The sequence below is a fragment of the Equus caballus genome, chromosome 2 (assembly GCF_041296265.1).
Source record: "Equus caballus isolate H_3958 breed thoroughbred chromosome 2, TB-T2T, whole genome shotgun sequence".
NCBI lineage: Eukaryota > Metazoa > Chordata > Mammalia > Perissodactyla > Equidae > Equus > Equus caballus.
In genome coordinates, this window is record NC_091685.1 from 118,622,073 (window position 1) to 118,643,010 (window position 20,938).

A 20,938-nucleotide genomic window follows, 5' to 3' on the forward strand; every position below is an offset into this window, starting at 1 on the left:
TACTAGGAAATTTATCTTTCAGGTTAAACAACTTGTTAAATTTTCTCAATAGCAAGTCAATTCAGGAAAAAAGAAACATCAGGGAAATGTGTTTGATGAAATCAGTTGGTCAGTGGTAAAGACCGTGGATGTGGTAGCCTCACATAGATTTTATAGTGAATTTTGTTGTAACTGATGACTTGTGTATATTCATTTGCCACATAGTCATGTTATATTCATGTGCTCCCAAGGGCATGGATAATGAGAAGAGTAAAATGAAAGTATTGGGATATGCTTTAGATGTCTAAAATGCAGAATCACAAAATTAGCAAGAGGATTTTGTCCCAAAGACTGAAAACAGTGCGAGGGCTGGGACCACGGCTGACTTGTTCACAGTTATATCCCCAGCATGTGGCATTCAAGAAGATGGCTGAATAACTGAAAGAATGAACTGCCCGCCTCTGTCAAGAGCTTTGTTTCTGAAAAATCTTAAGTACAACGTCCATGAAGTTCCTTAAACGTTTATCCCACTGTCTTAGAATCTCTGAATAAAAACTTATGGTCAAGATTATAGAGATAAAGATATTTACTAATAAATCTGAAATGTGTTTCCTATTAATGTGTTTTGTTCAAGATTGAAGGAGAGTTTGACGTAATATTCTGCTTACGAGTAGAGATGGCAAAACCAATTTCCATCAAAAAAAGAATTAATGTCATGTAATTGTTTTTATTGTGGACAAATTAAAAAATGTATCATCTTCATTCATTTTTTTCGGTATTCCTATCTGGCAAATAAGAACCAGGAAGAAAAACTTAATTGAAACCAAGTATGAAAATATTAAAATTGTTATGATATGAATGCATAAATCAGAGTAACTATATATTGTTCTGTGAGTAATTTAGATGCTATAAATACAGGACATATGCATAAACATTTAAAATCACAAGAACGCTTTAATAAGATTTAGAACACCCCTCCACCAGGAGTATGATAGTAATAAAATGACAGAAACTCATACTCCTTAAATTTGGTCTTTAAAAATGAATACATTTATTTAAAGATAGGTCTCTTCTAAAAAAGAAAAATAAATATGAAAATTTATCAAAGAGCAAATCTTCAGCAATGTGATTAACCGTTGGGTTAATATCTAGACTGTCAGAAAATTGCCAACTTTCGGCACCTTTTATTAGTTTTCTTTTTCCTTTTAATTATAAGATAATAAATCTGATGTAATATATGTAGAATGTACTCTGCTCTCCCACTGGTCTCTGATGCTCACTGCTTCTTGTGCCAACGCATTCTGCCCGTCCCCTGAGGCTGCAGCAGCACTGGGCAGTGTTGGCTGTGTTCTCTGTCCTCCACACAGCACTGCACCTGGAGGTGGGTGGGTGTTTTCTTACTCTTTGCTGCTCTTCTAAAACCGCTGTTAGCACTTCCTCCCTCAGTAACCCCTATCCCCATCCTTCCACCAGCCCATCTTTTTTTTTTTTTTTTTTTTTTTGCTGAGGAAGATTAGCCCTGGGCTGACATCCTTTGCCAATCTTCCTCTTTTTTTGTTAAGGAAGATTAGCCCTGAGCTAAAATCTGTGCCAATCTTCCTCTGTTGTTTTTGTATATGGGACACTGCCACAGCATTGCTGCTGAGTGGAGTAGGTCTGCACCAGGATCCGAAGCCGCGAACCTGGGCTGCTGAAGCAGAGCGCTTGGAACTTTAACCACTCCGCCACAGGGCCAGGCCACCACCAGCCCATCTTTGAAATACATTTTCTCAGATTCTAATATCCTGCACATCTTAGCGCTGTGGTTTCCTACCGTTCTGTTCTCTTGCTGCTCTCCACCATTTAGATTTATACAGGAGCTGGCCTACTACCATCTCTCCTTCCCCGCTTCTAACCATCATGCTCCATGGCTTTACTTAGCTGCGTAGATCATCTGGCCATACCCTGGACTCTCATAACCTATCTTCTCCCTTTCCACAACCTTTTCTTCTACTCTAGGGGTCAGCAAACTTGTTTTGTAAAGGGCCAAATAGTAAATAGTTTCAGTGTCCTGGCCATAGGGTCTTTGTTGTAACTACTGAACCCTGCAGTCCTAGCTCGAAAGCAGCCATCAGTAATACAGAAACAAAGGGACATGCTCTGTTCCAGGAAAGCTGTATTTACACAAAACAGGTGAAAAGCTGAGCAGGGAGTTGGAGGAGATGAGCTAGTGAGCCATATCCGGGGAAAAAGAATTCCAGGCAAAGGACACAGCGAGTGCAAGGACTGAGGCGGGAGTTTGCCTGGAGCTCTCAGGAGCAGCAAGGAGGCCAGTGCGGTGAGAGGGGAGGGCTGGTGTGCATCAAGCCGACCGGGAAGGGTGGTGGTGGGAGATGCCAAGAGGTAAATGCGGGTGGGAAGGGGGCTTCATGGTGCTTGATGGGCCGGAAATAGGATTTTGACCTTGACTCAGAGGCAGCTGGAGAATCATTGGAGGGTTCTGAGCAGAGGGGCAATAATCAGATTTCAACCTTAACAGGATGTCCTGGCTGCACTGGTAAGGACAGTGATGGGGCAGGGTAGAAGCAGAGATTTTCCCAGTCTATATTTTGAAGGATTTGCTTTCACACTGGATTTTAGGCATGAGAGAAAGGAGTCAAGAATTACACTGTTTTTATCCTGAGCAACTGGAAAGACACAGAAGACATGGGGTGGAGCAGGTTTTAGGGGAAGATCAAGAGTTCTTTAGGTTTGTTTGGTTTGAGATGTGTATGAGGCAAGCAAACGCACCAAATGTTTGAGATGCCTGGCATTCATTATAACTTCCTTGATTTCATGATAAATGGACAATTATTCTTTACTTAAAAAAAAAATCATCGACCCGGGTGAACCAACTGTTCCACTGAATGCTTAACCAAAAATATATTACCAGGTACATGCTGCTGACTGGTGCTGACTGGTGTAACAATGCCCTAGCTATGTTTGTTAATATCTGTTATTATTCCAATGATATCTACTTCATGAATAAGTTTATAAATAACTTTCATCTTTTCCCTCCATTATGAGCCTAAGATCGCAGTATGTTCTTTTTCATGTACTTCATGTTTGTATATATTATTCAGAGCAAATAAACTGGTATTTTTAAGTACTTTCAGCATAAAAATAGTTAATTGAAAAACATTATGAGATAATAGAATATAGCTACCAGCTACAGTTTTACATTGTATTTCTTATCATTCTAGTAGAATTTTAAACTCACTCATTTCCTGCTTATAAGATGAATCAAGTTTGGAAAAATACTTTATGCAAGAGGTGAATTTTCAGAAAGGGGTTTGAAAGATGAGAGCATTTGGGCTGGTCTGTCTCTAGGGAAAATTCAGTTGCACGTGTTAAGGTAATATGGTAGTAAGTTGCAAAGAGAGGATGATCTAATGAGTTTTTCCATTCACTCTGTTCTCCAAGGGCTGTGTCAGAAAAGCACCTCATCTGCTTGGTGAAAATTTGAAGAGGGCATATTTTTAAATTGGCAAGATAAATGTTTTAAGTTTTCTCTCTAGTTATTCATTAGGAACAAATCTGAAACAAAATGAAGTATGTTTTCAGCTTAAATTTGTTGCAGTGTTGAAGAGGGAAATGTCTCACATTCAGGGGATTGTGTTCAACCTGGTATCGGTAATAACTGTATGTTTATTTTCCCTTCTGTTTATTAGCCACAGTCATCCAGAAATGTAGAAATGTAGAAACAGAGTTGGAAAGGACTTTATAGGGTCCTCTTAAAGGATCATTTAACCCAGTGCTTATTAAACCTTTTGTCTGTGATCTACAGTTTAAAAAAACTGGATTTATATCATGACCCGGCGTGCAATATATGTATATGTAGAACTCAAGCAAAAGTTTCACAAAGCTGTAGTTAACTTAAATGTGAAATGCACTTTGATATATTTTATTCTTGTTTTAAATGCTGCTTTGATCTGCACTTTGAAAAAAAGATCCTTATCTGGTCTGTTTGTTGGCATCATGCAGTCTTCCTGTGCGACATCCCGAGTTTATCATAAATAACATAGCCTTTGTTTGATCTTCAAAGGTAGCAAATTACCGTGCTACTTTAAGACATTTAATGTGCTGGTATCTTGCTGATAGATATGGAGCGAGCTGAGCAGCCTGATGTGCAGTTATCAACAATGGTGCTTCTCTTTTTGACCCAGATTATAGGAGGCAGAGTGGTAGCACTGCACTGGGTTCCACAGTCCCAACTATAGTGATGCTGTTCAGGTCCTTAGAGCAGAGGAACTGCCAATGGCTGTTTTTTGCCTTAATCAGACACTCTTACACATTTAATACAGAGTAGATAGGTGTGTGCATTTTTATAAATTTAACAGAAAGATGGCATTAGCCCAAGCTTTGTTAGTTCCTTATAATTAAAGTACGATATGAAAGTACACCATCTTGAGATTTCTATAAATGCAAGTCATCTGGTGACAGCAGCTTCTCTTTCTTTTTTAATGTTCCTAATGCTGAAGGATATCTATGAGTAATCACTGATGAGCTTTATGTAAGTATCGGAAGATAGAGTAACAAAAAGATAAGGCAAGAAAAAAGAAAATGAAGAAAGTCGGAACCACTTATTGAAATACATAAATGATATTGATACATAATTGAAGGAGGAAAGATTTTTTTTTAAATAAAGGAAACTTGAAATGAGTATTAACTTTTCCAAGAAATGAAGTCACTTTTCCAAGAACAAATTATAGTAAGTAGAATGGAATCATGCAATTAAAATATGCAACAAGATAATCTAAAATTATTTTTCAAACAAGGAATATTTGTAGATACTAGTAATAAGTCTGTAATTTAATTTTCACTCAACATATATAATTTTATTAAAAACAAACAGGAAAGGGTATTAAATGAATTATCCACTTATTTTTCTGTTTCATTAACCATCTCTGAAATTCTCTGTTTAGTCTTTTATGACTTTTCTTTCCAGCAGAAGTATTGATTGTTCTCTCATGCTGTTCGTGGTGTCACGTGATTGGTATAGCTGGTGTGCCATATCGTTAGTGGTCACTGGTCATATCTCCTCATTTTCTGCTATCTTCCTGAGTTGGTAGACCAGCCAGAAGCCCCTTTGAATAATCTGGGTTTATAACTAGCTCTGGCCTATTAGAAAACATCACGATTTCTTCTAGTCAGTCCTGAATGTGACTAACCTGATCCTATAGATATTGACGCTAATCTAAACTTGATTTTTAATCCAGAACCAGGAAATCGGGTGGGAGTTTGGGACTAAGGATAGAGATTATGGTCAGCAGGTTGATACACTTTGACCTTCAGGACTGGTTTGGGGATACAATGCCTTTTCTGTGTACTTTTACAATAGTTTTAAAGTTAGTGTGGATGGCATTCTCTACTGAGTTTTCATGTCATAATTATATTTGCTTTTTTTCAGTAAGTTCTTAATTTCTGCTCCTTTTTCTTAAATATTAGCAATGAATTACTTTTAAATATAATTTGATGTTAGTTAATATTAAGTTTAAAATGACTTTGAGGTCACTACAAGAAAAATATTTGAAATTTTGTTAAAATAATTTTTGGATTTCTTATGTTAAAGTTATTTTAATTTTGAGTACTGAATAATGGCTTATTTGGCATTTATTAAATGGGGCATATTGCTAAGAATTTTGTCAAAAATAGATATCACTTATGCAGCGTTAGGAATTTGTGTTCAAATATCTAAAATTAGAATAGACCGTGGTTTCTGTGCTTGACCAGTTTATCTGTTTGCCCTTGCCAGCTAAGTCAAATTCTCAAACTTTTTATGCCCAAATTTTATAAGTATCATGTTAAGACGAGGAAAGAAAATCAAAGTATAAATGCTCTAAGACTATTAACTTTGATGACAGTAACAACAAAAGAAATATCCATACTTATTTAAAATAAAATAAACAGTATTCATAGATCTGTCTTTCAAAGAAAAAGAGTGCATATAGTTTTCAAGTATATGCAACCTAAATTAATATATTTTATGCTAGAGAGATAAAAAAACAAATGATGCTGTTTTATTAACTGTATTACTTGTGTTAAATACAGATTAGGAAAAAAAGCACACATACAGATTTGCCTTCAGTTTTCTGGAAATGTTAGTTTGATTCTGAATTTGGTTTTCAGTATTTCTGTGTTTTCTATTTGGAAACTTTTCTCTCTAGAAATGATCAGCTTTGTCACAAAAGAGCTGGTAGTAATGGTGGAGCTGAAATTTCTCTTGAGTGGTGCCATATGACTGTTATAATGTCTGAGACTAATCAGTTTTTTTTTTTAATTAACAGATGAGCTCAATGTTGGCATCTCTCTTTTGAGAAGGCTTGGCATACTGCATGGCCTAGCTTGGCTAGTGCTTGTCTAGCTGTGAAATATAATTAACTGCTGATGGAAATGTAAAAAGTGTCTGACTTACAAGCTGCCATTTTTGCATCACAGTGTGTGAACCAAATCCAGCTACCTCAATCCTTGCAACATAGCAAAGCTAAAAATGCAAAAATCTACCTCATTTATAACCAGGACTATTGCTCAGAGCTGACTAACAGTGATTATGAGGATGCAATACAATCTGTTCTGTGTGAATTACTCTATTAGTGTTATGATAACATTGGCAGCATTGCCTTACCGTGTTCAGTTTTAAAGATTTATACTAATATTTTGAGGTGAAATATTCTTTTTCTGCTACAAATTGCTTATGATTTTGAAAGAATTATTTGAGGACAGTGGGTCAATCACACATTTCAGATTGTCTTTCCTGTTTATTTATCTCTTGTTGGCTAACTCCCACTCCAAATTGAATGGCTTAAGTTTATTATTTCTCGTGACTCTGTGGAATGACTGGGCTCAGATGATTGTTCTGCTCCACGTGGTGTAACTGAGATCATTCATGGAGTTGCGTGCAGCTATGAGCTCTGCTAGTGATGGCCTCTTATCCTCCAGGTTTCTCTCCATGTGGTCTCTTGTCTTGGTCTAACCTGAACTTTTTTTAGCCACATGACATGTGGTTTCCAAGAGGACAGCTCCCATGTACAGAGCTTATTAAGGCTCTGCTTGTATCACTTATGCTAATCGCTCAAAGCGACTAACATGACCGAGCCCAGAGGCAGTGGGCGAGGGGGGACTGCACAAGGACATGAATATTGATAGACATGGTCCACTGGGGGCTACCAATGCAAGAGGCTGCTACCTCTCCATAATAAATTCTAGTAGAGAGCAACAGCTAGTGAGTTTGGTTGCGTGGAAGAATAAGAGGCGGTATAATTTGAGCCAAATAATATGTTGTATAAATAATTTCACAAAATTTTAGTCACCAACCTTGATTTTATTTGGAGGATGCTGTTAGGAAATGGAGAGGGAAAGAGGTACACTGAAATTGAGACAAGTGACTTCAGATCCTAATAGTCTTTCTTGAAAAGTAGTAAATCACCAGAAAAGAATATGTTCACTTCCTTGTGACAGAAATGTTCTTTAGTATGTGTCAAAACAGATAAGATGCATCTAATAAGTGATTTTGACATGGTTTCTATTTAGAGTCTAATTCTTCTTTTTCCATCTTCTCCCTTGCACACCCATTTCTATTCCTAACACACACATACACACACACACATATATATATATGTATATATATGTATACACCTCTCTTTCCATGTTATCATAATGTCCATGACATGGAATGTTAATTTGGAAATGAAAATAATCTATTTTAAATTTTTGATATTTTACATGTTGTGTAAGTTTTCCAGATTCTTTAACTAATTAAGATTTTCGGTACATTAAATATCCTGTTGGGTAAAATAGCCGAGTCACTGAAAGCTCTAACATTCCTAACTTGAAGTGAAGAGGGGAGTTAAGAGTTTTCTAGGGATTTAGGAAGTATATAGAGAGACAAACATGGCTGGTGTTGACTCTATCTTAGTCATTGCCTAGCTGTCTCTATATCCCCAGATTATAGCATCACACTTTAAACTTTCTGTACTCAAAAGTGTTTTGCGCTTTTTGTATAAATAGTTTTTTACTTAGCCCTGCTTTTCTTTCTCTAGTCACTGTAACTATTTTTTCCTCTTTTAAACATTGTTTTACCCTGACAAGCCAACTCAGACGCTGCAAGGTCTTTGGGGAGTCGTTTGTTGACAAATGTATTTTAGAGAGTCCACATAATATTCTGAGTCAGAACCGGGTCTTTAGAATCCTCCATCTCTGGATTTTGGTCCTAGCCTGGTCAATTACTAGCCGTTAAGCCTTGGAAGTTTCCTTCACCTCTCTAAGCCTATACGCATTCATTTGTAAAAGGTGGTGGGAAGGTATTCTTGTGGTGGTTGTATACATTAAGTAAAATAACTCTTGCAAAAATTATTTACATTGTGCTTGACAGAGTAAGCAGTATTATTATAAATTTTATTGTATCTTTTAACCCCTTAAATGAAATGACTATTAAAATAGACAGGAAACTTCTATCACATTTAAATACAGTTACTTCTCTCAGATTGTTTCAAGGTCCCCTTTGGTCCTATTTGCCCCCTTTGTGGAGCTAGTACTTAGCTAGAAATGCCACTGAAATCGTACATGAACATGGGACAGGAAGAGAAAGCAGTGGTTTCATGATAATTTGAATGCAAACTGCCAAATTGATAATATGTGCAAGAGAGAGAGGAAAAGGATCAGGCCTTGGGTCAACTAAACTTTGGAAATATTTTAGCCTCAGAAGCACCTTTTTCCACCTTATAAATCCCATACTGAATGCCCTAGAATTTAGAATTTTATTCTAGATAAGAACTGTTACACTGTTTCAGTTTATGAGAATGCATTTCTTCATAGATTTGATTTTACCTTGGAGCAAACTTCAGAAAAGAATGATTGCCAAGATGTCTTATAACCTGTTTTCTTAAATGCTTTTCTCATTATCTTCCTTAACGTTTCTTTCTAAAAGCATCTGAGGGACGACTGTAATTAGGTAATTGTGTGCACCCATATGTGCAGCTTATGGCACTCACAGAGCAGTCAGAGCGAGGACGTGGTGTGTGTGTCCACGTGCAGCAGTGGCTCTGAAGGCTGCCATGCAGTCCATCTTGAGCTAACAGCTGTGGTGAACAGAACAGCTTGTAATTCCATGGGTGTAAAAGTGAATTCGCAGTTATTTATAGGGAATAATTAATGTAAGTGTTTGTAAAAGTAAACACAATTCTCAACCCTTGACAAACCATTAAAAAGAAAAAGGATGGAAGATTGATACTTTTGACTGACAGAAAAGGCTTGAAAAGAAATAGATGATGTCTGTGATTGTGTAGGACACTGTCTTCCAGACTGCGTAGACATTCCTCCAACTCTGAGAATAGTAGTTAGAGAGTTAAAAGCTTCTACAGCAAGCAAACTCATTCTCAAAGTAATTGTAAACATGTGGAGACTATATTACATAGTTTGGTTAGTAAATGAAAATTGTGAAATTTCATTTAGTTCTCTTTTTCCAGTTCTTTATTTAAAAAAGGGAGCGGAAGAAAGTAGCAGAGTCACAAGGAGAGAAGGAGTAAGAGAAGGAAGGGCATGTGGACATTTATCGCAAGAAAAGATGATGCTGTGTTTTCCTGCTGTATCAATAACATCATTCATTCAGAATTAATCTCATCTGGTCAAATGGCTGGTTGGAAATATTAGAGATTCTTTTGGAATTAGATGATGCAGAAGGAGTGAACTTGGCCAAATGGTTTATCTTTAACCATTATCATGTGCTTGCTGGCTAAATGCTTTTGTGAAATTGATTTTGACCAAAAACAATATCATCTGTTTGATCATCAGGCTTGCATCTGGGCTATTCTTGTTCAAAAGGTACTCCATTTTCTAAGTATTAATAAATTAGTGGTTATCATAGTAAGAAAATCTTATTCCAGATATAACCATAAATTAAGACTGCTTCTCCAGTTGTACCTGAAATTCCATTTCTGTTTATCTCTACAACCCTGATCTGAAAACGTGAGATCCCACCCAACCTGAAGCTTTTACCTGAGACAGTGGGAGGAAGAAGTGGTCTTTCCCTCTGGCTCACATTGTGATTTTTACTTTTCAGTTTAACTTTGATAGCATGGAAACCCATCTTATTTTCACAGAATAACTGAGTCCTGTAAGTAGACATACTATTATGTGAACTCATTTAAACCCAGATTGTGTTACAGCCACTCAATGAGGTTTCTGTGGGCCTGTGTCATTCAAGAAAGGCACAGAGTTATCAGCCATGACCTGGCTTTCTTTACTGTGCTGAATGACTACAGACGGAAGACACATCACCGAGCCAAACTTTTGATTTTGTTTGGCAGTGTAAGTTTAAACAAAGGTAGCAGGCATCTCTGATACTGGCAAGTTGAATAGCCTTCACGGGATTAAAGTTACGGGGGAATTGTTTGTGTATGAATCGTTTTATTTTAGGTATATAGGTATACTGAGCTTTGGTGAAAATTTCTGTCCAAAAGCTTGGGAGGATGCCTAGCACCTAGTATAATAAATGCTCAAAAACAAAAGACCTTCTACTGTGTGCCAAGTCTCTGTGAGGGAAGCAAAGACCTATGAAATACGGTTCCTGTTTGATAGTATTGTTGAGAAAGAAATTCTAAATACTGAAGAAGGGACAGTTATTAGGGTTAGTTAATAAAAATAAAATATGCTGCATCCATGAATTAAAGGGTGACACTGAGAGAGAAATAAGATGAGGGGAGGAGACCGCAGTGTGTTCACATTTCATGCAGTCAGGAGACGAACAGAGCGTCTGAGACTGAACTTCGTTGGCCACATTCCCGGTTGCCTACATTTTGGGCCCCCTCCTCATGTTAATGTTTATAGAAAATCCACATTTTACAAGTGATAATCTGTGTTTATGAGTGAAGCAAAAGTCTCTCTTTCCCTACCTTGGAGAAGTTTCTGGAGAGGGATTTGCAAAAGATTTTAGTAGTGGGCCAAGGGTGATATCTGACAGGGATGGAATTGGACTGTAAGAAATTACAATTAAGAACATTAAGTCTCTGATCTTGGGAATTTCGAGGATGCTACAAACTCCTTCTGTAGGTGATTGTAGTTTGTGTGACGATCTAAATGTTCTTTTGAATCCACCCTTCCCGTATGGTGGTGATCGCTGCCTGGGGAACATAGTAGGAACAGGTTGTGGTAGAACTCATCCTCTGGTGGTGACTTTTCAACGGGAGTTGAGTCCCCCAGGCTGTTGCTTTTCCTGCCTTCTGTTGCTCCCAGTGAAGGCCAAGCCACCCCACGTGATCTGGATAAAGGAAGAGTTTACCATCCATTGGGGCGGGATGGGGTAGGCAGAGGACTTAAGCAAAAATAAATAGCAGAAAAAGCAGTAGGTGAGTTTTAAATGTGTGGGTTAGTTCAGAGTAGGCAGTGAGTGTTTTAAATTCAGAAAAGAGAAACGTTGGTTCCGTCCAGTTATCACTAAAAGTCTAGCTCACTGGAGAATTTAGAGTCGTATTAATTTGAGGAACTAGTAGATTATTTTACTAAAAGTTCCAGCTGTATATTTTTGGCTGCTGACTTGGTAAATGGATTTTGGTAACTTGAGTTTAGAAGTCGCATAGTAAAAACTGTTTTGACAAGTTGGCCAGGGAGTGCCACGTGAAAATTTCCCAGAAAACAGGGAGAACAGAGGCAGGGGGACCACTTAGGAGACTCTGCAGAGGATCCCTCTTGCTTCATATTGTATGAGCAAGGCACGCATTGGTGAAGGCCGAGGGCAAAGGGAACGGCAAGGAGAGACTCTCAGTGGAGAATTGCTGGAACCTGGTAACTTGGGATATACGGAGATATATTCTAACAATTATTAACGTTTATCTAGTTTCTACCTAGCAATATGCAAATTTATTTTGCTTTTATTGTCTCATTTGCCTTTTTAACTATTTTATAAAGTACAGGTACTATTATCATTACAGGTTAATTAATTTGCTTCGGATCACAGTTAATAATTATCAGAACCAGAACCTAAACATTGGGTCTGTCTGAACTCAAGCCCTGCTGTAAAGGAGGCTGACCTATCAGAGGCTAAAATAAAGAGTGAGGCCAACATTTTTAGTTAGGAGACAGATGCCCATTAGAAGTCTGGTTTAACATTGATCATGGCATGTCTGTGACACAGCTTTCTCCTCTTTTTTCTTTTTTAGTGCGACTTCATGACAGCATATCGGAAGAGGGCTTCCATTACTTGGTGTTTGATTTGTAAGTACAGTACACTGAGTTCACTTATTTTTGCTCTCTGTTTGAAATCCATTTTGAATTAAACATGATTTTTCACCAATTTACAGTTCAAATTAATGACCCTATAATGTTTTTTAAATGTTCTTCAAATAACACTCACCTCTAATTCTTCTGGAAAGAGGCAGTGTTTATTTAAAATTTAAGTTAATCTTTATAAGTCAAACACTTATGAGTCGGTTTCCTTTTGGATTGTTCACTGTGATATTCATAAATAGTTCTCAGTTTTACCTTGGGGTATGAAAGTGGCTGACATAAACATAATTTTCCACTGAATTTTTTAAGAATATGTATAATTTGTTATCTTATATAAAAAGAAGACTCAAGAAAGATCATTGAGGTTGGTTAATTCAGGGGTTCAACAATATCATCAAACTCCCATCTTTTATGCCAACTTATTGACTTTGTTCTCAGACTGGTATGATTCACATTATTACATGCAGGCATGGTAATGCCCAGTGGAAGACACTGTCTCTTGTTCCTTTTTAGAATGAAAAATTTACCCTATAAAATCTCGCATTTCATCTCATTGGCCAGGACTCACATGCCCACCCCTACCCAGCCACTGGCAAGGGGATTGAGGTTGCCAAATCGAGTTGGACCAATCAGGATTCATAAGCTGAGGCTCTATTAGCGAGAACGAAGGGAAATAAGGACTCTTGAGGAGCAATCCATGGCACCTGCTCTGGCTGGATGAGATAGAGTGAGACAGGCCACTCACATGGCTGGGATTTTATTGATAACACACTTTCTGGAAATCAATTTGATACTATATACCAGAAATGTCTGTATTATTTGACATAATAATTTCACTTTTAGGAGCAAAATCCATAGAAAATATATTCTAAATTTGGATAAACCTTTATGCTGAACGATGTTCATTGCATCGTCCTTTATAATGGGAAAAAAAGAAAAGAAAGAAAACCAACTTAAGGAGCCAATAATAGAGAAACAGTTGTATGATTATGGTAAATTCATATAATGGACTCCTTATTCTTTAGCATTTTAATGTGATCTTTGGAGAATAAATTAGAAAAAAGTATTATTTTCTGTAGTTCCTCAGAAGATATGTTAATGAATTCTTATTTAGAATTGCTTCTCAGGCCCATAGCTGAACCAAGTGTTGGTTAAGGGAATGGAATTGCAGCAATTGACTTTAAGCAATTGTAAATTCAATCTGTATGTTTCAGAGGGAACTGGCCTCCCCTGAATCATATGAATGCTCAGTTAAGAACTAAATCATGGCATTGACATGTAGATTAAAGGGGAGTCTTGCCTGTTGGGTGGGCAGCCAGAGATGTCTGCCATTTTGGTGATCCATGTGTATGCTGGAGAATAGAGAGTAAACCTCTGATTATGCACAATCCTGCTGCACAGGCTGCTCTCCACAGCCACAGTCCACCCATGGCTTGTTCACGTGGCTGGAGTTTGGCACTACTCCATGTTGCATAGTCATTCTTCTTCAGTCTGTCTCGGAGCTCATATGTTTACTTTTTCCATTGTTCTTTCTTCCTTCTTGATATTCCAAGATTCCTTCTTATGTGATTTCTTTTATTCTGTAAGAACTTCCTTTAGCCGTTCTTTTAGAGTAGATATGCTAGCAACAAATTCTTAGTTTTTGTTTTTCTGAGAATGTCTTGATTTTCCCTTCATTCCTGAAGGGTAGTTTTGTTAGGTATAGAATTCTAGGTTGACAGTTATTTTATTTTAATGTTGTGCCAATTCCTTCTCACTTCTTTGGTTTTTGATAAGATATCTTCTGTCATTCTAATTGCTTTTCCCCTAAGCATAAGGTATTATTTCTCTCTGACTGCTTTAAAATTTTTTCCTTTGTCTGTAGTTTTTAAAAGTTTGACTGTGATGTGTCTTGGCTTGAATTTCTTAGAGTTTATTTGGTGTTCACTTAACCTCTTGAATATGTAGTTTTATATCTTCTGCCAAACTTGAGAAATTTTTAAACATTGTTTCTTTAAATACTATTTCAGCCTCACTTTCTTGCTCCTCTCCTTCTGGAACTCTAATGACATGAATGTTAGATCTTTGTTATAGTCCTGTTAGTCCCTGAGGCTCTGTTGTTTTTTTTTTTTCATATTATTTTATTTCTGTTGTTCAGATTGGGTAGTTTCTATTGTTCTCTCTTCATTTTCAGTAATCTTTTCCTCATTTTTTTTTTCCATTCTGCTGTTGAGCTCATCCATTGAGTTTTTAATTTCAGTTACTGTATTTTTTTCAGTTCTACCATTGCCTTTTGGTTCTTCTATATATCCTCTATTTCTTTGTTGAGACTTTTTTTTTCATTTATTTCAAGTCTATTCATAATTGCTTTCTGAAGCATTTTTATTATGGCTGATTAAAAATCCTTGTCAAATCATTCCATCAGCATTGTCATCTTGTGATTGGTGTCTGTTCACTGATTTTTTTCATATTGAGATTTTCCTGGTTCTTGATTTGATAAATGATTTTTATTATATCCTGGACATTTTGGATTAATTTGAGACTCTGGATTTAGTTTAAATCTTTTTAGCAGACCTCCTCTGATACCACACTGGCCAGGAGTAAGGAGGTGCCATGTTATCACTTGACAGGTGGAGGTGGGAGCCCAGGTTTCCTTCTCAGGCTCCGTTGACCACCCAAGGGTGTGTCTCCTTACTGCTGGGGGGGGCACTGAAAGCACAGGGATTTTTTTTTTCTGTATTTAGTGGAAGAAATGCGTCTACTCTGTTTTTTTAGACTTGTTTCTTTTTTATTTTATTTCTTGATAGATTTATTTATGTTTATTTACATTATTTTATTTCTTGATAGATTTATTTTGTAGATCTCCTTTGTATGTAAATCAAGGGTATGGTAGTATAAACTGGGATATATCCTTTTTGCTCTGATGAATGCTGGAGTGAAAAGCACATCTCCTAATGTTCATTACTTAAGTACCATCACTCAGAATTGGGTTTGATCGCAGCTCTATCAGAGAACAAAAACTTTTCCTCTGCCCTCTTAAGTTCAGGACATGAAGGCATGAATTAAACTAACAGAAGACTGATTAACAGGAGACAAGGCACACAATTTTTTTTAATATTTATGTGCAGGGGAGTTCATAGAAAAGAAGTGAAACTAAAAGAAGCAGTTAGCCTCGGGGTGTCAACCCTTTGTCTTAGATGATACAAATCATTCTTCTTTCCCTGGTACACAGAGCAGACACCTTCCTTAAAGGGAAATTTATGGCCTGCTTTTAGCCAGATAAGGGGAGGGTAGAGAACTCTTCCTTTGTTTGTTGATTCTCAGTTGCCTTTAGTTCAAAATAATCGTTATGCCAAAGTGGCATGTTTTGGGGTGGCATATTCTGATCTCCTTCTCTCCAAGAAGCACTTCAGCATTGGTCAAATGTCAAAGGAAGGCACCCTTCTTCTCATGCCATGCCATTTTTCCAGAGTCATCAAGTTATTTATAGCTGCATTTTAAGTTTTATAGATTTCTATATTCCTTACTAAATGGAGGGGATGATAAGAATCACATGGTTTAGAATAGTAAGTTTATTTTTTCACGTACCAGTTTTTTTATTCAGCACTTAATAGTTAGTGCAGAACATATAAAGAAAGCAGTTCATGTGAAAACAAAATAAGATTTTCAATTACAGTGGATCGTATCTGTAGTAACGATATTTGTTGTGTTATTAATGGGTCTGAAACCAAGTGTAGAGCCTCCTGAAGGTGAAAGTTTACATTTGAACCATAGTATCATGAAATATGCTGCATCAGGCTGTTGGACCTCTGGTTCTAGAGTGAAGAGCTCAGACTCTTTGCCAATTATTCTTCAATATTTAAAGTTTAAGAGGAGAGTTATGGGCAGTTCTCATGAAAATGTTTTGCCAGTAAATGAGATTAATAAACTAGTTAAACACAATCCAGTAAAGCACTCAGTTTTAGAGACAGTTGGGAAACAATGATTGAAACTGTAGATTTTCAATGACTAAAAAGAGATTAATGGATATACATATGTAATTCCTCTAAATTATCTAATCGTTGTGGTGTTAATCTGTAAATAGGAAAAGTAAGTAGCTTTAGAAAATGCACATTTTAAACATAGTTTAGAAAAGTATGATCATAAAGATGTCAATGAAATACTCATATGGGAAAATTGAAAGTCACTTGGCCAATCAGTTCTGAGATAAGATGACTCCTTGAAGTCCTGAAGAAGGAATGTCCCTGTGTTTGTCCTTCTGATGGTGGTTTTGGCAGCTTGGTACTTGCTCATGCTTCCTGTGGAATATCAGCTATTCAGAATCCAGTGGGAAGTTCTATTTTTATAGATGCATTGAGTTTTCTTCTAATGGAATACTTTTCCCTTCTAAAAAAGCAGAACAGCAGAGGCTGTGAATTCTATGAGAAATACTCTCTTCTTGCTATTTTAAATTAGCATTTTTTATTCAAGTGTCTATCCACTGTTTCAAACTACAAAGCATTGCTAGTCACTTTTGCAGATAGACTCAGGAATCAGAGAGAAAGGCTACATGAAAGCAAAGACATCTTCACTGCAAATAATGAACTGCTTACTTCTTAGATTCTTCCTTCCTCAGAGTTTGTGCCCAGCAGGGTTTCCAGGCACACCTCAGAGCCCTGAGAGGCAAGAGATGTGGATTTATCTGACATCTAAGGGAAGGCAGGACAGTGACGTAATGAAGCTAGAATTATAGTTCCCCAGGGAGAGGCCTAAAGGCAGAACCATTGGCTGTAGGCAGATAAGGCAGCTCCAGTCTGTTTCTAGGACTGTTGGGAAATAAGGTCTTGACGAGGGCAGTCATTTGAATGTGACATATGTATTTCAGGAACTATATGTTGGAGAAGCTCTGTATTATATGCCTGTTGGGTGAATACATATAATGAAGTATGGAAATATCACAGCTCTCTCTAAGTAAACGGATATGAGAATAACATTTGAGTTTAATTTTGTAATCCCGATAGGGAACTAAAGTAGATGGATTAGATTAAGGTTTATTGGAAAGAGTGCTGACCCAGAGTGAAAAGACTTCAGTTTTAGTCTCAAGGTACCCAGGGAGAAACGTTGAACATTATCTTTTCTCTAAACTTTTTTCTCATAGAGATTGAGGCTGTGGGACCAAATGAAAAACTTGTTAGACATCTCTCAAGTCCTTTCCTGTTCTCTGAGGATGCCATTCTCATCAGTTTGAGATTTTGGGTAGAATTAATGGACTCCTGATGTCATTTTTAAATAATAGGAAATTTCTTACAATTCTAAACTATTAGAGAAAAATGCTATTATTGTATCTTTAAAAAGAACTTCTTTTTTCCCTAGCAAAAATACATCTTGGTATGTGAATTACTTCTTTTTTTCCCTCTGTTTTAAAGTCTTTGTGTTTTTGTCCCCAGATAAGAAATTCTATTCATCAAATACATAATGAGTGCCTACTAAATACAAGACACTATGCCTAATGTGCTTTAGGGAAAAAAAACCCTAGTGTTTCTGAACATTTTAAAATAAATGTCCCATTTTGATAAATTCAAAAGGAATACTCTGAATCTGATGTGCTGCTTCCCCCTACCCCATTTTACCATATTTGTACCAGCCAGAATGCTTGGTCAAGTTACATGTTTTATAGTTATTATTAGGGAAATATGTATATTTTTTATTTTTGCAAATTTGAAATTATATCTTAATATTAAAAATACTTTTTCAAACTACACCCCTTGGACTGGAGAGCTGATAGTTTTATTGGTAATATCAGGACTGAAGGGTACATCAAATACCATCTCTTTTTCAAAGATTTTATAATTTTGAAAGGGAATTAGATGGCTTCAAAAAATCTGTGGTACAGACCTAATGTGGTAGAAGCTCTAAGAGTGATGCAGGAGTTTGGGAGAAAGAGCCAACATTCATTCAGCCAAGGATATCAGGAAAGACAGTGGGAAGAACTGAAGTTGGGGCAGACATAATTATGTCCTTGGGAACATGCCTTCATTCAACAAATACACGCTTAGTAAGACTTACTCTGTACCAGGTAAGTAAGCTGATTGAAGGGAAGGTGAATGACAGCTTTGCCTTCAGAAGAACTAAAAACAAACTCATGCTTATTATGTGAAGGCATTCTTTCGTCAGTAGAATATTTGGTTGAATAACTAACAGATCAGCAGTATGTACAAACACACACAGAGACGGGGTAACAAGTTTCACAGTATCTGTGAAGACATTGATGTGTGCCCTAGTCCCCGGGTCATCTTTGTAGTTATTTAGCAGAATTCTTCTATTTTTCTGATAATACTCTCCTACAGCTCACAAGGTGTATATATTCCATAGTTATTCCAGTGATTATTAAATCTTGTTTGGGGGGTGGAGAGCTAGTCTGATTTTTCTGAATAGCTTTTGCCTATTATTCACAGCAAATTTTCTCTCTCTTAAAACCTACTTAATGGAATATTTCTTTGATTTATATCACTATAGCAATGATGTAGCAAACAGCAGTGGCAAAATAATTTTCACATTCAGATCAAAATGTGAAAGGACAATATTGGAGACTATTTGGTCTGTCAGGGCACTGTAGACAGAACTTGAGAACCAGTGTCGAGGGTGAACTCCTGTCGAGAGTCAGAAAATTCAGTCAGTTATTACAGTATAGTCTGACTTGTGCCATGCTGTTTTTCTGTGTACACGGATTGAGGCAAACAGCTCAGATTGGAGGTGGTGACCCTGGTTAGAAGGTGGCTGCACTAACATCCAGGTAGAAGATAGTAAGTCCCTGAGGTAAGATGCTGGTAGGAATAAAAAAAGAAGCAGAGTCCTGTTCCTCCTCCTCCAGCAGCCCTCCTCCAGCAGCCTCCTCCAGCAGCCCTCCTCCAGCAGCCTCCTCCTCCAGCAGCCCTCCTCCTCCAGCCGCCCTCCTCCTCCAGCAGCCCTCCTCCAGCAGCCCTCCTCCTCCAGCCCTCCTCCTCCAGCAGCCCTCCTCCTCCAGCCCTCCTCCTCCAGCAGCCCTCCTCCAGCAGCCCTCCTCCAGCAGCCTCCTCCTCCAGCAGCCCTCCTCCTCCAGCAGCCTCCTCCTCCAGCCGCCCTCCTCCAGCAGCCCTCCTCCTCCAGCAGCCCTCCTCCTCCAGCAGCCCTCCTCCTCCAGCAGCCCTCCTCCAGCAGCCCTCCTCCAGCAGCCCTCCTCCAGCAGCCTCCTCCTCCAGCAGCCCTCCTCCTCCAGCAGCCCTCCTCCTCCAGCAGCCCTCCTCCAGCAGCCTCCTCCTCCAGCAGCCCTCCTCCTCCAGCAGCCCTCCTCCAGCAGCCTCCTCCTCCAGCAGCCCTCCTCCTCCAGCAGCCCTCCTCCTCCAGCAGCCCTCCTCCAGCAGCCCTCCTCCTCCAGCAGCCCTCCTCCAGCAGCCCTCCTCCTCCAGCAGCCCTCCTCCAGCAGCCCTCCTCCTCCAGCAGCCCTCCTCCTCCAGCAGCCCTCCTCCTCCAGCAGCCTCCTCCTCCAGCAGCCTCCTCCTCCAGCAGCCCTCCTCCAGCAGCCCTCCTCCTCCAGCAGCCCTCCTCCAGCAGCCCTCCTCCTCCAGCAGCCCTCCTCCAGCAGCCCTCCTCCTCCAGCAGCCCTCCTCCAGCAGCCCTCCTCCTCCAGCAGCCCTCCTCCTCCAGCAGCCCTCCTCCAGCAGCCCTCCTCCAGCAGCCCTCCTCCAGCAGCCTCCTCCTCCAGCCGCCCTCCTCCTCCAGCAGCCCTCCTCCTCCAGCAGCCCTCCTCCTCCAGCAGCCTCCTCCTCCAGCAGCCCTCCTCCTCCAGCAGCCCTCCTCCAGCAGCCCTCCTCCTCCAGCAGCCCTCCTCCTCCAGCAGCCCTCCTCCTCCAGCAGCCCTCCTCCAGCAGCCTCCTCCTCCAGCAGCCCTCCTCCTCCAGCAGCCCTCCTCCAGCAGCCCTCCTCCTCCAGCAGCCCTCCTCCAGCAGCCCTCCTCCTCCAGCAGCCCTCCTCCAGCAGCCCTCCTCCTCCAGCAGCCCTCCTCCTCCAGCAGCCCTCCTCCTCCAGCAGCCCTCCTCCTCCAGCAGCCTCCTCCTCCAGCAGCCTCCTCCTCCAGCAGCCCTCCTCCAGCAGCCCTCCTCCTCCAGCAGCCCTCCTCCAGCAGCCCTCCTCCTCCAGCAGCCTCCTCCTCCAGCAGCCCTCCTCCTCCAGCAGCCCTCCTCCTCCAGCAGCCTCCTCCTCCAGCCGCCCTCCTCCTCCAGCAGCCTCCTCCTCCAGCAACCCTCCTCCAGCAACCCTCCTCCAGCAGCCCTCCTCCTCCAGCAGCCCTCCTCCTCCAGCAGCCCTCCTCCTCCAGCAGCCCTCCTCCTCCAGCAGCCCTCCTCCTCCAGCAGCCTCCTCCTCCAGCAGCCCTCCTCCTCCAGCAGCCCTCCTCCAGCAGCCCTCCTCCTCCAGCAGCCCTCCTCCAGCAGCCTCCTCCTCCAGCAGCCCTCCTCCTCCAGCAGCCCTCCTCAGCAGCCCTCCTCCTCCAGCAGCCCTCCTCAGCAGCCCTCCTGGACTTAGGTCGCGTTTGGTAGCACAGTGGGCCCTGTGGCCACCAGGAACCTTGCTCTGTTACCTAGCGACTGGTGCTGAGATGCCCATCTGTTGGTTGTATGTTTCTTTACCCTGCTTGATCTTACACCTGTCTGTGTGAGCTTGGACCTGTGGATAGAGCACTTTATTGCCCATCATAATTAAAGTCCTAATTGTTTTGATCACTCACACT

At 39.8% G+C, this 20,938-nt stretch overlaps 1 protein-coding gene across 50 annotated transcripts in view; it reads left to right on the forward strand.

Moving 5' to 3' along the window:
• The window catches only part of CAMK2D (calcium/calmodulin dependent protein kinase II delta), a 292,611-nt gene that overhangs the window by 137,560 nt on the left and 134,113 nt on the right, over window positions 1-20,938 (forward strand). For all 50 annotated transcript variants that reach the window (XM_014737894.3, XM_070259745.1, XM_023636665.2 and 47 more), the window contains exon 4: window positions 12,150-12,204. In XM_014737894.3, coding sequence (XP_014593380.1) covers window positions 12,150-12,204 — 55 coding nt within the window. The remainder of the gene's footprint in view (window positions 1-12,149; window positions 12,205-20,938) is intronic.